A 20597-nucleotide genomic window follows, 5' to 3' on the forward strand; every position below is an offset into this window, starting at 1 on the left:
CAACTCGGGTGAAAGATCAAAGATATCTGTGAGTGGAGAACACTAAACGCAATGAGTGAGAATAATCAGTGGCCTGTAGAGTGAGAGAGACAGGTGAGTCTCCAGAAAGGCTGCACATGCCTTCAATCCCCATGCACAACTGGTTGCTTGCAGTCACCACTTAATGAAGGAAACAAATACAAGCTGCTTAACCTAAGTGGTTCTCTGAGTGCAATTTCTCTTGGAATTTACTTATTTATAAACTAAGGCCCTTGTTTTGATATTGAAGTGTAGTTCTTCAGAATAAGATATAGCTGTCTAATATTATATTAGTTACCAAGACTTCAAAAATGATTCATTTTGTCTTAACATAAAGATTTTGTTAGCTTCTTAAAAATAAACTGTGAGAGAAAAATCAAATTAGAAGACCCCATTGGGAAAAATTACAACTCCCCACCCCCAAATTAGGTTTGTCCTATATTAATTTAGGCCAACCTTCCCCACTGGTGTTTGCTCACCTAGCAAGAGCTTATCTTTCCCTGGAATGTAGTTCCTTTAGACCAGGGATCAGCAAACTTTTTCTGTAAAGGGGCAGATAGTACATACTTTAGACATTGTGAGTTACACAGTCTCTGTGACAACTACTCAACTTTGCCATTCTAGCCCAAAAGCAGCCAAAGGAGTGAATGTGGCTGTGTCCCAACAAAATGTTATTTATAAAAACAGGCAGTGTGTGTAAAGTACCTTCTCATATGTTTTCCATGCTTCCCAATTCCTTTCGTGAAGTGCCTCTTCAAATTTTTGCCCATATTTAATTGGGTTATCTTATTACTTAAACAAGCCCAAACTATGTGCATTGGAAATACGTACTGGCCTGATAGAGATTAGTGGAATCCCCATGACTAAGACCCTTGTTGTTGTTAACTGCTGTCGAGTCACTTCTGACTCACAGTGACCCTGTATAGGGTTTCGAGGAGCGGCTGGTGAGGTTGATCTGCCAACTTGCGGTTGGTTCAAGCTGACCTTGCGGTCCAGTGCATTGACCCACAGCGCCACACCAGGACTCCACTATGACCCTTGTTGTTGTTAACTGCCATCAAGTCAGTTCCGACCCACAGTGACAATGCATAGCGTTTCCAAGGAGCGGCTGGTGAGCTTGAACTGCCGATCTTGCAGTTCAAGTGACTGTAGTCCAGATCATTAACCTGTAGCGCCACACCAGGTCTCCACTATGGCCCTTGTTGTTGTTAAGTGCCATGGAGTTGGTTCCAACCCATAGCGACCCTGTATAGGGTTTCCAAGGAGTAGACGGTGAGCTTGAACTACCGATCTTGCAGTTCAAATGACTTTGCAGTCAGCACATTAACCCATAGCGCCACACCAGAACTCCATTATGGCCCTTGTTGGTGTTGTTAAGTGCTGTTGAGTCGATTCCCACCCAAAGCAACCCTATATAGGGTTTCCAAGGAACAGCTGGTGAGATTGAACCACAGACCTTGCAGTTCAGATGATTTTGCTGTTGGACACATTAGCCCACAGCGCCACACCAGGTCTCCATTTTGGCCCATTAGTCTCCCTTTAACCCTTTAAGCCACCCCTCTGATCTTAGATTTCTGACAAACAATAGACAAGCTAATCACCAGGGAGGCACACTCTTTAGCAAACAATCAGCCATCTGAAATCAAAAGGGCAGCATCTGCTCAGGGGAAAAGCTCACAAAGAACCCTAGTGTGGTGCTATAGGATAAACACTGGACTGCTAACCACAAGGTTGGCAGTTCAAACACACCAGTCGCTCCTTGGAAGTCCTTTACAGGGTCACTATGAGTCAAGTCAGGAAGGGATATGAAAGAAGGGCAGATGAAAATGGGAAACATGGAGAAAGAAAGAACAGTGCTGTTACATTGTGAGGACTGCAATCAAGTCATGAAACAAAGTAAGACAGGTAAGACAGTAGGCTAATGGCTCACAGGCTGCATAAGTTCATGGATCCCAAGACTGAAAGAGAAAACGGCAGGCCACTGGCACAAGTCCAAAGGTCTGAGGTGAGATGATGAGTCAAATGCAGGATCCAGATGGAAGAAAATGCGAGCGTACTTTGCTAGATGTCCATACATATTGGATGCAGCAAGAAAACGCTCTTTTAACTAATTGGCTGCTCATAGCAGATACATTACATGAGTTCTCATCGTGGGAGATGACTACATCCTTACATAACTGCATCATAACTGAGATTCATAGTCTAGTCCAATTGGCACATAACTTTAACCGTCACAACCCATTAAGCAATAACTCCCCACTTTCCATCCCCCTCAGCCCCTTGTATCTTGTGATATACTTTATATCTCTATGAATTTACCTATTCTAAATATTTCATAATTTTAATTAATATTTCAAATTAGACCAAGTTCTGCCTTAGGTATCTAGTACTGCTATAACAGAAATACTACAAGTGAATGGCAATATCAAATAACACTCTCACACAATTTAGAAGGCCAGCAGTAACAATTCAGGGTGCTAACTCTACAGAAAATCTCTGTCTGCTCTGGGGGAAGGTTCTGGTCTTTCAACATGTGTGCCTGGCATTCCTGAGAGCTCTCCATGTGTCTTAGAAGAAATACAGCCACAATACTTCTTAGACGTGAGGCTGCTAAGCCATCCTCTCACATACTGTGGTCATAGTACCAGGAGGGATCAGGCCTGGTAGATGATGAGTGAAAAAGAGGCAGATCCTCAACTACATGGATTGACATAAGTGGCTACCCCAATGGACTCAAACATAGAAACAATTGAAGATGGTCCTGGACACGGCAGTGTTTCATTCTGTTGTACATAGGGTCACTACGAGTCAGAGCCAACTGGTAGGCACCTAACAACAAACTGTTCATATAAATAGAATCATACAGTATTTGTTCTTTTGTATCAGATTTATTTCATTTAGCACGGTGATTTCCAGGTTCATCCATGTTGTAGCATAAAATAAAACTTCATTTCTTTTTAGGGCTGAGATGACTGTTTTATATGTACACACCAGAGTTTGCTACTCAGTCACTGATGAATACCAGCTGTTTCCACTTTTGGGCTATTGTGAATAAAGCTGTTTGAACATTGGGTGTAAAAGTATCTGCTTGAGTTCCTGCTTCCAATTATCTTAAATGGAATTGCTGGGTATTTGGTACTTCTGCCTAACTCTGTGAGGAACTATTTTTCAGTGTCTACACCTGGCCTTGTGTGGTACTACAGGATAATGCACTAGACTGTAAGGTTGGTTTGAACCACAAGGTTGGTGGTTCAAACTCACCAGTTGTTCTTCAGAAACCTGTACAGGTTCACTATGTGTCAGAACTGACTTGATGGTACTTAACAACAACAACACCATTTTACATTTCCACCATCAATGCACAAGAGTTCCAATTTCTCCACCTTCTCACCAGCACTTGTTATTAAAAATAGTAATAATAGCCATCCTGATAGGTGTGAATTAGGTATGTCACTGTGGTTTTGATTTACATTTCCCTAATGACTAATGTGTGGCACTGTGGGTTAATGCACCAAACTGCAAAGCCCTGTGAACTACAACATCGGTGGTTCAAGCTCACCAGTAGCTCCTTGGAAACCCTATACAGGGTCGCTATGGGTAACGACTAATGAAAAGTGTTGATGTGACACTGTAGAAGCACTGGATTGCTAACCATATGATCAGTGTTTCAAAACCACCAGCTGCTCCTTGGAAACCCTACACAGGGTTACTGTGAGTCGGAACCAACTCAATGGCACTTAACAATAGTGACTAGTGATGGAGCCCTGGTGTGGGGCTGTAAAATAAGGGATGGTTCAAATCCATCAGCTGCTCCCTGGAAACCCTATACAGGGCCGGTATGAGCCAAACTCACTTGACAGAACTTAGTAATAATGACTAGTGATGTTGAATTCATCTTTTCATGTGCATATAGGCTATTTGTATAATCTTTCCTAGTCTAATCAAGTACTTTTTCCATTTTTAAAATTAGGTTGTTTGACTTTTTGATTTTGCAATATAGAAATTCTTTACGTATTTGGCTATTTCAAGTCTTATCAAATATGCCTATTTTTGTTATCAACAGTGTTTATAGTCTACAATGCCTCTGTGAACAATTATATAGTGAATGCCTAACATTACTCTAGGAAAAATACAGGCCCAGGTTTCTGTGAGTCTCTGGTTATATTTTTGTTAACTACATGACCTACACTTATGAATGCAGTAGCTCAAAAGAGGATACAAATCCCTGCTGCAAGAACTATTCCCACCCCCTCCACACAAAGGGTAGACAGGGATGGGCAACTTGGACATTGGCTACCCAAAATGGAGGGAGGGATACAGAAGTAAGAAGTGACTGGCTTACACGCTTTCAAGAGGGAACCTAGATCCAAAGGGTGTGGAGGAAGGTAGAGTCTCCAGTGAATAGTATCCAGCCTGTCCAGGAAGGGCTGATGAAACGATACAAATCTTGTGATGCAATAGTGAATAATTGTTATCAGGACTGATTGTGAGGGTTGGAAATCTAAAGGTGGACATTTTGTAGCAAGGAGGGGAGCGATTAACTTTTCAGTCTAGGAATGGAAGACCCTGGGACCATGGATGGAGAAGAGCGGAGAGCGGGATCCTACCCAGAGAAGCGGTGAGGCCTGAGATGGAGGCAGAGAAGACATGTCAAGAGATGGTGTGGCTGGGGACTCAGGATCAGGAGATGGAAAGGGCCTGAGGACTGTGGTGGGAGAGGGGGTGCTGCAGGCTTACAGAGTACACCCTTTGGTTGGGTGAGGATGCATGGACGAGATGGTAACTATTCCAATGAAATGATAGATGATGGAATGAATATAAAGCTAATGTTCTCCCATGTAGACTATCACACAATTCACAATAAAACATTAAAAAAAAAGTGAACTCATGATCAACAGCACTGTAAGTAATGCCTGAACAAAGTTTACATCTAACAAACATTTATTTTTCTCCATAAAGCACATCACAGCCACCTTGCACTTAGGAACACCTGACAGCATACTGCATTTGGAGGCCATTTTAAGATTGGGTTTCGCATAAAAGTAAAAATAAATGGTACTGAATAAAACACAAAAAGGATGATTGTTTACGTATGAGAGAAGAAACAAGATAAAGCTTCACCTTGTTTGATAGTAGTGTAAAATGAGTACTGGGAAACTCATTTTTTCCCCCACTGTTGACTGTTGGGTAGGTATAATTATAAGAACAAAATCTCCTGCCAATCAGACACTCTCCACAAAAGTAGAAGAAAACTATTTAATTATTGAAAAATCATTAAAACAGAATATATCTCATAGGCAATCCATTCAAGAAAGTGCAAAGACAGAAAGGAATTTTACATAGCCAAGCAGATGCAACCAATTTCATAAATGTTCTCAAAATAAATATGGGCCATAGGATAAGCATTAGACTGTTAACCACTAGGTCGATGGTTCAAACCCACCTGCTGCTCCTTGGAAACCCTCTACAGGGTCACTAGGAGTCAGAACCAACTCAATGACACTTAAAAACAACAGTTCTCAATTAGAGAACGTGTCAGTATCATTTGTCACTCATGGTGATGGTGATGATGTGCTGGCAAGTTGGTTCTGACTTGTAGTGACTGACCCTGTATAGGGTTTCCAAAGCTGTAAATCTTTACAGGAATAGAAAACCTCATCTTTCTCCCTTGGAGCAACTGGTAATTTCATACTGGTGTCCTTGTAGTTAGAAGCCCAACACATAACCTACTATGCTACCAGGCTCCCATACGTCATCCTAAATACAATGGTAATTGGAATAAGCATGTGTGTTTGCTAGTTACCTTTATTCAAAGCCAAGAAAAAATAAATGTATCATTATCCTTATAAATGGAGGTAGGTTGGTAATTAGGAGCTAAGTGCCAGCCTTATTCAATGCTCCCAGGAATGTGAGAAATAGGAGCACCATCTTTCTTAATTGAATACATTTAAAAAAGATGACTGCCATTATCTTAGGAAATGTTCCTGGGTGGTAAAATTTTAACAAGAAGCCTTTAAAAATGTTTACACACATTTCAAAGAGGCAGAAAATGAACTTGCAATTAATGGTTTTGATGGCAAAAGCTCTAAGAAAAGGCAGTGGGGAAATCTGAGTTCTTTTTTTCAACAGGGAGAATTCAACATTTTTAGTTTCTTCCTTCTAATCTGTATTTGTTCCTATAACACATTCATGACCAAGAAAGCCTTTTTAGTACTAAATTTGGGACTACAGATACGTTTATCAAGTAGGCAAGGCAAATTTGCAAATACAGGTTCCATGAATGAGGAGTGATTATATATGATTTTCAAATATTTTCTACCATTGTTGCTGGTCATATCACTTCTGTGACAGTGTCATTTGATGTAAAAAGCTTTTCCATTTGAAGAAGCTCTATTTTTTTCTTCGTTGCTTGTGCCTTTCTGGTGTTGAGTCTAAAAATTCACTGCTAGATCTAATGTCATGAAAATTTACTCTTATGTTTTCTTCTAAGAGTTTTATGGGTTTTGCTCTTTTATTCAGGTCATTGATCCATTTTGGGTTAACTTTTGTGTATGGAAGAAGTGTGAAGTAGGGGTCCAACTTCATTCTTTTGCATGTGGAAATCCAGTTGTCCTAGCACAATTTGTTGAAGAAACTATTCTTTGTCCATTGAATGAACTTTACCATGCTTGTCAAAATCAGTTGGTCATACATGCGTGAGTTAGTTTCTAGACTAATTCTATTTCATTGGTGTATATGCCTGTCTTTACTCCAGTGCCACACTGTTTTGATACTGTAGCTTTGCAGTAAGTTTTGAAACTGAGATCTATGAGTCGTCCAACTTCTTTTTTAAGATTGTGTTTTTTATTTGGGGTCCCTTGGAATTTGTATTTGAATTTTAGGATCAGCTTTACCATTTTTGCAAAAAAGGCTGCTAGATGCCTGATAGGGATTGCATCAAATCTGTACATTGCTTTGGAGAGTATTGCCATCCTAACAATATTGTCTTCCAATCCATGAACATGGGATATCTCTCCATTTATTTTGGTCTTTAATTTCTTTTTGCAATGTTTTGTAGTTTTCAGTATCCAAGTATTCTACCAACTGATTTAATTTCTTTTTCAGATTGCTCATTACTGGTAGAAATACAACTGACTTTTGTGTGTTTATGTTATATTCAAATTTTACTGAATTTGATTTTTAGCTCTATCAATTTTCTTATAGAGTCTTTAGAATTCATATAGAAGAGTATAAGCACTGCAGTGCAAACCATAAGGTTAGTGGTTCAAATTTACCAGCGGCTCCTCAAAAACCCCATACAGAGTCACTATGAGTCGGAACCTACTTGATGGCACTTAACATATAGAATCATGTCATCTGCAAATAGGGATAGTTTTACTTCTTTCTTTCCAAGTTGGATACCTTTTATTTCTTATTATCTAATTTTTCTAACTTGTAGCATAATGTATCTCAGTCACAAAAGTGTGCATCCTTGTTTTATTCCTCCAACCTGAACAAACAGTAAAAATAGGTAATGCCAGACTAGTAAAAATCTATGCAACTTTTAAGTCTGAGCCACACCAAAACAATAACAGTACTAATAAAAATAGTAGTACAATTAAGTTTCCACTGGTATTTATACTTAAAAAGCCAGTTTAACATTTAAAGCTTCGTATCTTAAGATTCTTGCTCTTTGAAGACATTCACTTTAATAGAAACAGTTTGTTTAATAAAAATTTAAAATAGCATCTAAAAATAGCCATCTTCATCATTTTTCTTTTAAAATACAGGGGAAATGTTTCCAGGGCTGCTTCAACTGAACTTTCAGATATTTCCTCAGATATTTCAACATAGTGGAATGTATAGCAATTCTTGAAATCAATAAGCTAGCAACTTCTTGAAATACAGAAGGGCACTTCTACAGAACTTTCAGTGTGTTTTTTTTTTTTTTAAGATCTCTTACACTTTTAAGGCTCTTTCTCTTCAGTTGTGAAAAAGCTTGCCCATGTCCACTTAAACATTAGTGTTTCAGAAATGGTTTGGAAAAAAACAAATCAAGTTTTGCATTATATTGACAACATTCTCCTGCATCTCACTGCAAGCACTAATTTGAATTTATGAAAGAAAAGAAAAAGTTGTAACAGAACTACATGCATCATTTTTGTTTTCTGTTTAAGTGTTAAATGACTATTTTCAACAATTTTAAGTTAGAGCTGTATATGATGATGGTCCCATGATTATATGTACAAATGTGAATTATTGCACATTTCTCAATAGAAAGATTCCACCAATTTTAAGGTATTTCATCAATGTAATAACTGCATTTCCTGGGGTATAAAAATAATACCATATTAATTACAAGGAAGAGTCACAAAATATCCACACTCCAGTTATATTAAAACACCCATCCACATCCACAATGATGACAACATTTGAGTGTGCACATGAAATGATTCTGTCAAACAGATGAGTGACAGTGGATTATGTGGCAAATCATTTGCAATCAGCCTTGGTTCTGCCTATGAAATAATCCATGACAGACTTGGGTTTTGAAAAGTTTGTACGATATGGGTACCAAAACAACTTGCAGACGAGCATAAACAAAAGCATTTGAACATCCGTAAACAAATTTTGGACCAACACTTGAAGGAAGGTACATTTCTTTTAAAAAGTATTAATGGTCTTGAGACATGGATTCATCACTACGAGCCTGAGAATAATCTGCAGAGTATGGACTGGAAATATCCTCAATCAAAGACCAAGCAAAGGTTCAAAAGTCAACCATCAGCTAGAAAACTGATGCTTATAGTTTTCTGGGATTCTCAAGGGCCAGTACGGGAACACTATCAGGAAAAATCAACAGAACTCTTTACAGTGAGATGCTCATGGAAGAGCTGAAACTTAAACTTCAGATTAAATGCAGAGGCCCGCAATCTAAGGGTGTTGTGATCTTGTATGACAATGCATGTCCACACACCTCTGCCCACACTGTTGACACTTCGTTTTGAGGTGTTAAAGTATGCTCATTATAATCCTGATTTTGTTCCATTACATTTTTACCTGCTTGGTCCCCTGAAAGCAGCCCTTCAAGGAAGATTCACCTCTGATGAAGAAGTGAAGATGCCAGTGCACTCATGGCTCACAGCTCAGCTTAAAACATTTTTAAAATAAGGGAATATGAAAGCTTTTTGACAGATAAACAAAGTTTATTGAAAAGCAAGGAAATAATGTAAAAAAAAAATGATGTATTTGTCATTTCTAAAAGTTGATTGAAATAAATTCTACAGCCAGAGTGCAAATAATTTTTGACTTATCCATGGACATATATTTAAAAAAAAAAAAAGCAAACACTGCCATTGAGTAAACTCCAACTCACAAAACCCTACAGGGCAGAGTAGAACCCACCCACTAGTTTCCAATGCAGAAATCTTTATAGAAGCAGACTGCCATATTTTCCCCCTATGGAACAACTGGTGGGTTTATAAAGCGCTACCAGGTAATTCATTTTAGAAATATCAGAATGTGACAAAAATATGTATGTTTAAATCCATAACAACGTTACATTTTATGTAAGTCCAAATAAATTTTCACAAGTTGTGCTTTCATGTCAAAATCAGAAAAGCAACGGTAATCATTTTCTTCTGAGAAATAAAATTACAATTTGGATAACGAGTTTCAAATGACTTTACTATTCTGTTTTCCCCTTATAGGACATGATTTCCATTTGGCTTCTTCTAGTTCATTGTTGTTGTTGTTAAGTGCCTTTGAGTCAATTCCGACCCATAGTGACTCTGTATAGGGTTTCCAAGGAACAGCTGGTGAGCTTGAACTGCCGACCTTGCAAACAGCTTTGCAGTCTGGCGCATTAACCCACAGCGCCACACCAGGACTCCTAGCTGCTTGTCATATTGGCCCTTTTCTTAATGGAAAGACCATTCACAACATAAGGAAACTCTGCCCCATCCTGTATTATCCCCATGATTGGTTATAGATGAAATCACTGTGATCATAGGGTTTTCACTGGAGGATCTTCAGAAGAAATCGACAGGCTTTCTGAATTAGTATGAAAGCTCCACTGAAGACTCACTGACAGATATGTGCTGGCTATGTCTGCAGTAGGTATATTGGCTGAGGGTCAAACCCAGATCTGCATGTGAGGCAAGAGTGAACCACTAACAACCTCATTTATTTCTTCTAGAAGGAGAACTTATCTTAAAATTGAGAATTTTTCATTTTTCTATTGAACATTTTATTGTGGTTTAGGCGAAAGATTAAAGAGCATATAGTTTCCCATTCAACAACTGTTAAACATTTCATTTTGTGACATTAGTTGCGATCTCTTCAATGTAACAGCACTCTCAATTTCCTCTCTGGAATCCATGTTTCTTAGTCACCTTTCTTTCCTGCCCCTTCCTGCCTTCTCAACTTTCTTTCTGGGCAGATGCTGACCGATTGCTGGCCTGTTCTTTAGGTGGAGTCCTGCTGTGATACTGTAAGATCAGCACTGGACTTAACCATAAGCTTGTCAGTTCAAACCCACCAGCCACTCCTTGAAAACCAACCCTATACTGGGTGGCTATGAATCAGAACCCACTCGATGGCATGTAACAATTCTTTAGCTGAAAGGTGATTCCCAAGGGTAGGTTCCGTTTCAGGTTTGAAGGGTGTCTAAGTTTCATAATCTTGGGAGTTCTACCAGTCTCTATCATACTAGTAAGTCTGGTCTTTTTTATGATTTTGGGTTTTGTTCTTTTTTTTTTTTTTTGTACTTCTATCCAGGTTAGAGTGGCCTGTAGTGGGAGAGTCGGGCACCATCTGGTTTTTGCTTCTGGTCTCAGGCTAGTGAAGGCTGTGATTTGTGTGATGCATTAGGTCTGTGGACTAATTCTTTCCGAGTCTTGGATTTTTTCACTTTTCTTTACTGCGGACATGAAGAAGTCAATAGCAGCATCTTAGATGGTTGCTTACAGGCTTTTAAGACCCTGGTTACTATTCATCAAAATAGGATGTAAAACACTGTCTTTATGGACTATGCTATGCCAATCAACCTAAATGTCCTCTGAGACATTTTTTAAGTGATATATCATAGACAGAAATCTCAAGGAAAATCAGTTATACAAGGACAAATCACAAAAGTACTACTACTAAAGTTCTAGTTCAGACATGTACTGGTTTATTCCAAACAAACATGTCTGGGATTTTTTTTTTTTTTTTCCATTGTAACTATACACCTGCTAATTCTTATATTAAAGGTAACATGGAATGCCAGAAGAACAAACAAATCTGTGTTAGAAGAGGTAAAATCAGAATGTTCCTTAGAAGCTAAGAAGGCCAGACTTCACCTCTCATACTTCAGACATATTATCAGGAGAGACCAGTCCCTAGAAAAGGACATCATGGTTGGTTAAGTAGAGGGTCAGCAAAAAAGAGGGAGACAGAAGCACAATGAGATGGATTTTTACAGTGGCAGCAGCAATGTGCTCAAGTGTAGCAGCAATTGTGAGGATGGCACAGAACCAGGCAATTTCATTATGTTGTACATAGGGTCACTATGGGTCTGAACTGACTTGATGGCACCTAACGACAACAACAATTCTGTGAGGGTGTAAGAGATTTCCTGTGAGACTATCATTGGGAAACCTTACCACATCCACCATACAGCCCTGATCACGCCCCTTCAGATTTCTTTTTGTTTCCAAAACTCAAAGAACATTTAACAGGAACGTGATTTGGAAACCCTGAGGATGCCAAAACTTTTATTCTAACATGGTGTAAAGAAAACAGCACAAAAGTCTTCATGGAATGTTTAGAGAGAAACACCACCCTCAGAAGTGTATAAATCTAAACAGAGGATATGGATGCTATGTCGAGAAACAACAGCTTCATATTTTGATATTTTTGTTTAAATAAGTTTTCAATGATTTTTTTGCAATAGTTTTTTATTTACTCTCATAATCACCTGGGGGTTTTCTAAGAGTTCTGGTGGCACAGTGACTAAGTGCTTAGCTGCTAACCAAAAGGTCAGCAGTTCAACCCCACCAGCTGCTCTGTAGACGTACACTGTGTGGCATACTCATATTAGCTCTGTTCTGTAGGGTCACTAGAAAGTTTAAAATAAAACACTGTTTCTGCTTTCTTTCAGCTAAATCAGGTATAGTAAGCATAGCCTGAGCTCCTGTAACTGGAAGGTACAAGCTAACGTAGCAGGACTGCCATTCACTGACTTCTTAGCATTAAGCAAATCCTATGAAGGAACTGCCCTTTCAAGGTCACGATAGTACTTGAAAAGAGTTTTCTTTGAAACCAATGAGTTCATTTGCATTGAAGTGTATTTTTCTAAAGATGTTTAAATGCCAAAATATAAAATAAATCTTTACCATTTTGTAAGTGTTCATCCATTTCACAATTACACTCTTGAATTTCTACCCTTCTTTTACTTTCCTTTTTCCTCCTACAAAATGGAAAAGGATCTTCACTTAAGGATCATTGCAAATTATTCTAGGAATATTTTTCATTTAATTTCTTTGTTTTCCTTATGAGTAAAATAAAACAAACAAAATCAAACCTCTCCCATCTATTTCATTAGTATAGAGGATAAAGATAATGACTGTAAAAACAATTATCAGTTGAGCATTACACAATTATATAAGGAGAGTTGCTGGCACAGTGGTTAAAGTACTTGGCTGCGAACTGAAGGTTTGCAGTTTGAAGCCACTAGTTGCTCTGCATCAGAAAGTTGTAACAGTTTGCTTCTATAAAGAGTTATAACCTAGGAGAAGCTCTACTCTGCAGGGGCACTTGAGCTGAAAAGAACTTGATGGCAATAGGCTGGTTTATTGTTTTCAATTTATGAATGAAATATTCTTAGTCTCCTTATCTTTTGAATTACGCTCTGAGTGCACACTCTATCCAGTTGCCAGAGCACCTATACAGCTTTTGATTTCTTTTCCTTTCCTTTGGTACAATAGGATAGCAAGAAGAAAATGATGATGATAAATTTCTATGGATCTGCAAGAAACCACTTCGTTATTTCCTTTGTTTTAATCTGGAGCAATTCACCTGACAGCTACAACTAGCCACCAATAATTCTCCCTTCGTTCTTGGTGAATGCCTAATTCTGTTAAAAATAATTTATCAAGCCCTCTTATTAATGATGTACCTAAGTAAATACTCAAAGAAAATATGAATATATGGAACCTGATTTGGCGAAATGATGGGTTTCTTTTTTCCCAACATTCGAGATAGCTGTGTGATTTGGAAAATAGTGGCAAGTTTCCGGGAGCATGTTTCTTATAAGGTAATGAAGCCTTTCTACAGTCTTGGAGGATCAGAACATGCCTGTGTGAACTTCTGTTGATTTCCCTGCATGCATCCCTAGAAGAAAATAACTGAATATCATCCTCCAGGAGAAAAGATATGCTGTAAGCACTAGATGCGAGCTACTGTGTTTGTAGCAGGCATTGTCAGTGATCAATCCACATCCCCTCACACTTAGCAGGTCAGTATACACAGGCCTAATTTCAACTGCCATCACCTCCACCACTGTGATTAAGGACTTCCGTTTTATTACTGAAGGCCGCTTTGCCACACAATTAGCAAACTTCAAATGCCAGGTCATTAAAACTCCCAGGAGCACTTTTCAAACAATAACAGGAGCGCCTGTATAAATACCTCAGTTCCCTCACCTCTCAAATAGTTTTACTCTGAGGTATGTGTTGTATACCTAGCCCCTTAGTTTCCCCAGCAATCTTAAGCTCCAGCTGTCCCTAACAGTAAATAGTTTAATCAGGCAGCTTTTATTGACTGCCTTATGAGCCCAGGTGGCATAGGAGGTTGTGCGTTGCGTGCAGTTTGAACCCACCAGCCACTCCGGGGGAGAAAGATGAAGCTCTCTGCTTCCACAAGGTTTTACAATTTCAAATATTTTGCAGGGCAGTAGTAACCCTGTACTACAGGCTCACTGTGAGTCAGAATCAACTCAGTGGCACTGTGTTTATAAGTCCCTTAATATGTATAGGAACTTTATACTTAATATTTTATTTAATTATGTTCAGAACTCTTTCAGGTAGATCAAAGAGGCAGGCTCCAATTCAGGAAGGTTAAAAGTAACCTTGCTTTGTTGTTAAGTGCCATAGAGTTGTTCTGACTCACAGCGACCTGGTATACAGTTTCCAAAGAATGGCTGGTGAGTTTGAACAGCCAACTTTGTGGTTGGTTCAAGCAGCCTTTGCAGTCCAATGCTTATCCTACAGCATCTCACCAGGACCTTAACCTTGCTTGGTGTTGCTGCTGCTGCTAAGTGCGGTCGAGTTGGTTCCAACTCATAGCAACCCTGTGTACATACAGTTTCCAAGGAGCAGCTGGTGAGCTGCAGCCTCTGGCCTTGCAGTCCAGCATATTAACCCATAGCAATAGGGTCACAGAATTTGTAAGAGGCAAGCCAGAATAGTAACACAAGTACCTCCTTCACCAAAGGATAAAAACACTGGAGGAGGGGGTAATTCCATTCACATTACAGTATACAGACTGTATTTCAAACCCACAAAAGCATAAAATGTATTATCATTTCTAAAGGAAAATCATATTTTTAATTTCATTTTCATTTCTAATGTACACTAGCCTCACAACCAAAAGTTACTTAAAAAATATATCAGTAATGTCACTAAGTATGAATTAATCTATTACCTGTAATTTTAAGTGAAAAGAAGAGGGGCAAGTCAAGAATTTCTTTAAAATAACAATGGTAATGGTAATGAAGGCTAGTATGAAGGCTTTCCAAATTCCCATAACAATTAAATTTCCAAATTCTTTCACCAATACATTTCCAGATCAAAGTGGAAAGTTTTCTTTTCCTACCTGGTGTGGAGTGGCAGGATAAAGCGCTGGACCACAAGGTCAATTAAACCACAAGATCGGCAGTTCAAACCCACCAGCTGCTCCTTGGAAACCCTACACAGGGTCACTATGAGTCTGACTTGACTCAACAGCACTTAACAACAACCAGTATATACCAGTTAACCAACTGCCATTCAGCCAACTAAGGTATAAACTCAAAGATAAATACAAAGGCATAACATAATCTAAGATTTTAAATACTATTATACTACATTACAATTATTTATTTTTAGATCTACAAATGCTAAACACTATAAAATAATTCCTTTTGTCCCTTCCCCTCCCCCCCACATAAACCATTCATTCATTGAACATACAAACATACTGGTTCTAAGATGTCCAAGATATATCTATGGTCAACTTTGTAATAGAGACAAAAGAAAGAGAGGTCAAGTATTAAGTAAAGATAAAGCAACTACAGAATGGAAAAAAAGAATACATATAGAGAAATTTCATGTATTGTCAACCCCAATTCTTTAATTTTCTTAACTACAGCGTAGTGGTTACGAATCGGGCTGCGAACCTTAAGGTCAGTGGTTCGAAAATACCAGACGCTCCACGGGAGAAAGATGAGGCTTTCTACTCCCGTAAAGATTTACACCCTCGGAAACCCTGTACAGGGTCGCTATGGGTCGTAACCGACTCGATGGCACTTAACAACATATACAAATAGGCAAATACTATTAATTTCTTCATCCGGAAAATACTTACCAAACCATGTAGACAATGCTAGGCATTTATTATATAGTGATAGAAAGAGTGGAAGTTGCACTCAAGTTGTTTAAAACCAAGTGTAAGTCACACCTTTAGGATTTGTTTCTGTGGGCCTTCTGATACACATTTACAAGTCTTATCCATCAGACTGGTAGAGAGGATGACAATTTTATTAAGGTAATACTTACATAAAACCTCACCATTTTACCTGTTCTAAAGTTTAATTCTGAACTATATGCATTAAAAATATTTATCTACATTTGACAAATGAGTTTTCAAAAACTTAACAAAAAAGCTATTAACAGGATATTTTTAAAATTAAACAATAAATTTAACAAATTCCAATTTTAAAAAAGTAAAAGCCATTTTTATACTTACATCAAGAGATACACATAACTAAAGCTGGCTATTTGTTCTCAAAATTGAATCAACTTCCAAATTAACAAAATGTTGAGGAACAATCTTTCCCACAAGAACTATATTAGTGTTAGTAAAAATATTCAGAACAAACAAAATTTAATAGCCAATGTTTGGGGAGACATATGAAACCAAGAAATATTTAATAGCTTTATAATTAGCAAAGAAGTTATCAAATAATTCAGTGAATTAAAGTCAAAGAGTCATAACATAAATTCAGTATTATTGATTTATATCGGTCAGCTTGACTTGACCTTCAGAAATATAGTAATATGGAAATTAATACCAAAGACATTATAATATTAAAAGGTCAATTATGCAACATATAAAAAAAAGGTTAGCAATATAGCTTAAAAACAGATACTAAACATCTTAGATTCATTATTTTCCTAAAACATATTCTGAGAGTCCCTGACACTCCTCTGGTGGATTATAGGGAAAAAGAAAAATAGAATGAAAAATAAACTTCCCAAATCTAAACCAGTTTTTTTTCCCAGGTTATTCTTCTTCAATTTTCCTCAGTAAATAACAGCATGCTGACAAGAAAATAAATGGGATGCATATTTCTTGATGCTTTGTAACAAAACAAAACAAAACAAATTTTGCTTTTCAATATTGTGACTTTCCATTACATATGTTTTATGCACATGTTTGAAATCAGTGTAAACTCAAGGACTAAATGCAAATACTTACACAAAATGTTTTGACCAATCAGCAGTTATATGCTTAGTATACAGAGATTTCTTATTTTTTAAGGGGTAATTTAAATTTAAAATATTATTTTTGTACTTACCCCTTGAGGGACCCACAGTAGAGTTGGGTTATTAAGACTAGTAGATATGTTAGCAAACCATATGCAACAAAATATGAGTCAATGAAAAATTCTATGGTAAACTACATACTATAGGAGATCAATGAAAGAGACTACTACTGAAGATCATATTACTGAAGGTGAAAATAGTATAGGAATACAGGATTTAATTTCTGTTTCTAGTTCAAAAAACACAAACCTGTCCAACAAAAACAGTCAATACTAAATTTACTGAACTTATTAAATTTAATTTAATTTAAATAAATGATTTCAAAAGTGTTTAAAGGATAAAAATTTATAAACTTTAAGATTCCTTTCAAAACACATGCCTAATAATTCTTGTGGATATTACGTAGACATTAAACAGGAATCCTTGTATAGCCCCCTGTAGGATACGCACTGGACTGCTAACTGTAAGGTCAGTAGTTCAAATTAACCTCACAGCTGCTCCTTGGAAACCATAGTCAGGGTCTCCATGATTTGGAACTGACTTGGTGACACTTAAAACAACCACAACAACATGACATTAGTGACAATACTGAAGAAGTGGTGGTGGTGGTGGTTATGGGCCATGTAGTATGTTCTGACTGTGCAGGCTGTAAATCTTTACGGGAGCAGAAAGCCTCATCTTTCTCCCACGGAACCGCTAGTAGTTTCAAACTGCTGACCTTGAGCTTAGCAGCCTGATTCGTAACCACTATACTACCAGAGCTCCGTATTGAAGAAGTAGCTTGGCACAATGGAAAGAACATGGCTTCAGAGTCACACATATATGGACAAGAATCTGAGCTCCAAACATTTTGTTGTTTTTAACCATGAACAAATTACTTAATCATGCTGAATGCTGAGCTGGTTTTCTCTTAACTGAAACCTCTCTCTGGATTGTGAAAAGATTACATGAAATATCATCTGTAAAGTAACTAACAACCCCAACTAGAAAAATAATGTTTATTCAGTAATTATGCTGTTGTCGTTAACTGCTGTCAAGTCGGTTCTGACTCATATCGACCATGTATTGGATTTCCAAGGAGCAGCTGGGGGGTTTGAACCACCAACCTTATGGTTAGCTGTCTAGCACTTATCCTACAGCACCACACTAGGACTCCAATCAATAACTATAAACTCCCACTTTCCAACAAATTTGAATTACAGTGATATAAGAATGCCAGACGATTGCAATGCTCACTTTCCTTTACACAAAAATTAATATATCAAAAAAAGTAATATGCTGATTTTCTATTTGGAAGTTAAAATGAAAATACCCAGCTTCTAATTTTATTGATTCTCATTCTTTTTGAGAAGTTGATGAAGGTGATGGACTTCCTCCCCACAAAATGTCACATACACACACACAGAATTTCCCATTAATGTGAGGACATTGACTAATTCCCAAGAAGCCAGATTAAGAATTCTGTTCTGAGGCTTTAAGTTAAAATTAAACTGAAGACTACAGCTCTCCAGTTACAGCAGCCACATTTCAAGTGCTCAACAATCACACGAGACTAGCGGCTGCTGAACAGCACAAATACACACCATTGGTATCATCTCAGAAATTTCTACTGGACAGCGAGGTTCCAGAGTGTTAATGTGCTGTGATAATTAAAATATTGTCTTTCTCTCTCCTTCTTAATATCTAAGTACTTGTCTCTCAAGTAAATTCCAAAAAGGACAGTGACTATTTTCCCCACAACTGAATCTCTAGCATCTAGCATATAATAAATAAACATTCAGAAAGCACCTGATAGCTGACATTATAGTTTTGTTTCATTATATTAATCTAGCAAAAATTCACAAAATTGGTAAAGCTAGAGCTGAAAGTTGTGATTACAGCAAATCTATAAACAATTTAAAACAAAGTAGTAGGTCAATGTACAATGTACTTTACAATTGAGAGCACTCTGTGCACAGGCTTTACCTTTCTTGAGTTTTAGTTATTCATACTGACTAGATAGATCACTTAAGCAAAGATTGGGGTCTAGTTCATTTTCTAGTCTATTCCAGAACAGAAAAAATATGCTTACTCATAGCTTAATTAGTTTGTATTATTCCTGGAAGGGTTTTTCCTAGGGAAAGAAAGCAGTTGAGTAACTTATTAGTGAATAGTTTGTATATACTAACACATGATAGTTTAACAATTAAAACATTTTAACAATTAAAACATTTTAAATTCAAAGTTTTATAAGTTAAAGATTATACAATTAAGATTTTTGGAAACCTATTTCATTTTAACATGTCTTGGAGCCAAGACAAAATTGCTGCTATATTCAGAACAGTAAATGGTCTAATAATAATTTCACACTTACACTGCCATATTTTTTCTAAGGGTACATTCATCCAAATCGTCATCAGAGCTGCTATCAGTTGCATCAGAATCCAGGCCCTCTTCAACATGAGCCAACAGCCCTGTAGCAGACAGTGCAAATCTTTGGATTTCTGCAGCTGAACACTGTGCAAAGCCATTTTTTGTATCATCCCACAATTTATTTTCTGCAGTCAATATGCTTACTTCTGGCTTAATTTCAGTGCAAATTGGTAAATTGTTATCCAAAACTGTGGTAGGTTCCTGAAAGATCTTCATTTTGGGGAGCTGATGCTTAACAGAAAATTTCATTTGCTGACCATAGTGCTTAACAACATGCTTTGCCAGAAGCATCTGCAAATGTTTCTGAGTTCTTCTAGCCTGGCTAAGTAAAATTTTCTGTTTGCTTACACAATGAAGTAAACGAGCATTCACTTCCTCCTCTTTTTCAACAGCTGAAGAACTAATAGGCACATTTGAGTGGCCAGGCCCAATTTTCTTTTGAGGACAGCGTAATAAACCCTTTTTAATCTCAGAATCAGTGACTTTATCCAAATGTGCATTATTTTGGTGCCATTTACAGTTGTGCAGTTGTACTTTATCTGCATTAGTGTCTTTGGTTATGTTTGAATCCAAAATAATTTGTACATCTGTCATGCAATGGTTTGTAGTGTCTGATACAGGTTCCTTTACGTTGAACTCCTCCGAATGAGAATGACAAATTTTACTGAGCTGAATGTTGCCACCGTTACACAGTAATTTTTTCAGCTTATTACAACTGGCTTCCCCTAACTTCTTTTGTTTATACTTCTCCTTGTATTTATTTAATGTAGAATTAGAACTCATTAAAAGAACTGTCTGATAATGTTTTGAAGACTGAGGAGAGCCAAAATGTTTTAAATTCACAAAATTAGTATTATGAGTAGGTTCAGGATTTGGAAATCCCAGCATCTGAGAGAAAGTATCTCCCTTTAGCTTGTCATCTACAGTTCTTGGACTTTCCATACATAGCATCTTGTCAGAATCCATGGTAGTTGGCAAAAATGAAAAGTCGATACCCTTTGTTGCTGCCTCCTTCAGCGCTGGGGTCATGGCGATTCCTGCAGATAATCACTGGAAACCTAAAACAAGGTAAAAATAAATCATCAAATATCTAGAAAATGTTTATGCTTATAGTTATTCCAAGGACAACATTTTTGATGTTTCTGATTAAAATGTCAATGGAACTAAACTCTAACTTTCCACTTCAAAATAATATCTCCCCTCTTTCCTTGCTCACAAGGGATTCAACAATAAGGATTAAACAAACCATTCCTCACTCTAAGGACCAAATATAAATGTACAACTCCTATTGAAGTTGCATACTACCTAGCAAAATAAAAAGTTCAACAAACATCTGTACATGTAATAAAATCTCAAGATTCCACTTTAATAATATCTAGTGAGAGTCAAAATATCAAAGTT

The 20597-nt window shown here is 37.4% G+C and overlaps 1 protein-coding gene across 1 annotated transcript in view; it reads right to left on the reverse strand.

The window, feature by feature from the left end:
* Positions 1-20225, reverse strand: part of KANSL1L (KAT8 regulatory NSL complex subunit 1-like) — a 112357-nt gene extending 92132 nt beyond the window's left edge. The window contains exon 1 of the mRNA XM_006872742.1: positions 19138-20225. Within this exon, the coding sequence (XP_006872804.1) occupies positions 19138-20225 (1088 nt within the window). The remainder of the gene's footprint in view (positions 1-19137) is intronic.
* Between the last annotated feature and the right edge of the window lie 372 nt (positions 20226-20597).

Source organism: Chrysochloris asiatica, unplaced genomic scaffold, assembly GCF_000296735.1.
Source record: "Chrysochloris asiatica unplaced genomic scaffold, ChrAsi1.0 scaffold00212, whole genome shotgun sequence".
NCBI classification, from domain to species: Eukaryota; Metazoa; Chordata; class Mammalia; order Afrosoricida; family Chrysochloridae; genus Chrysochloris; species Chrysochloris asiatica.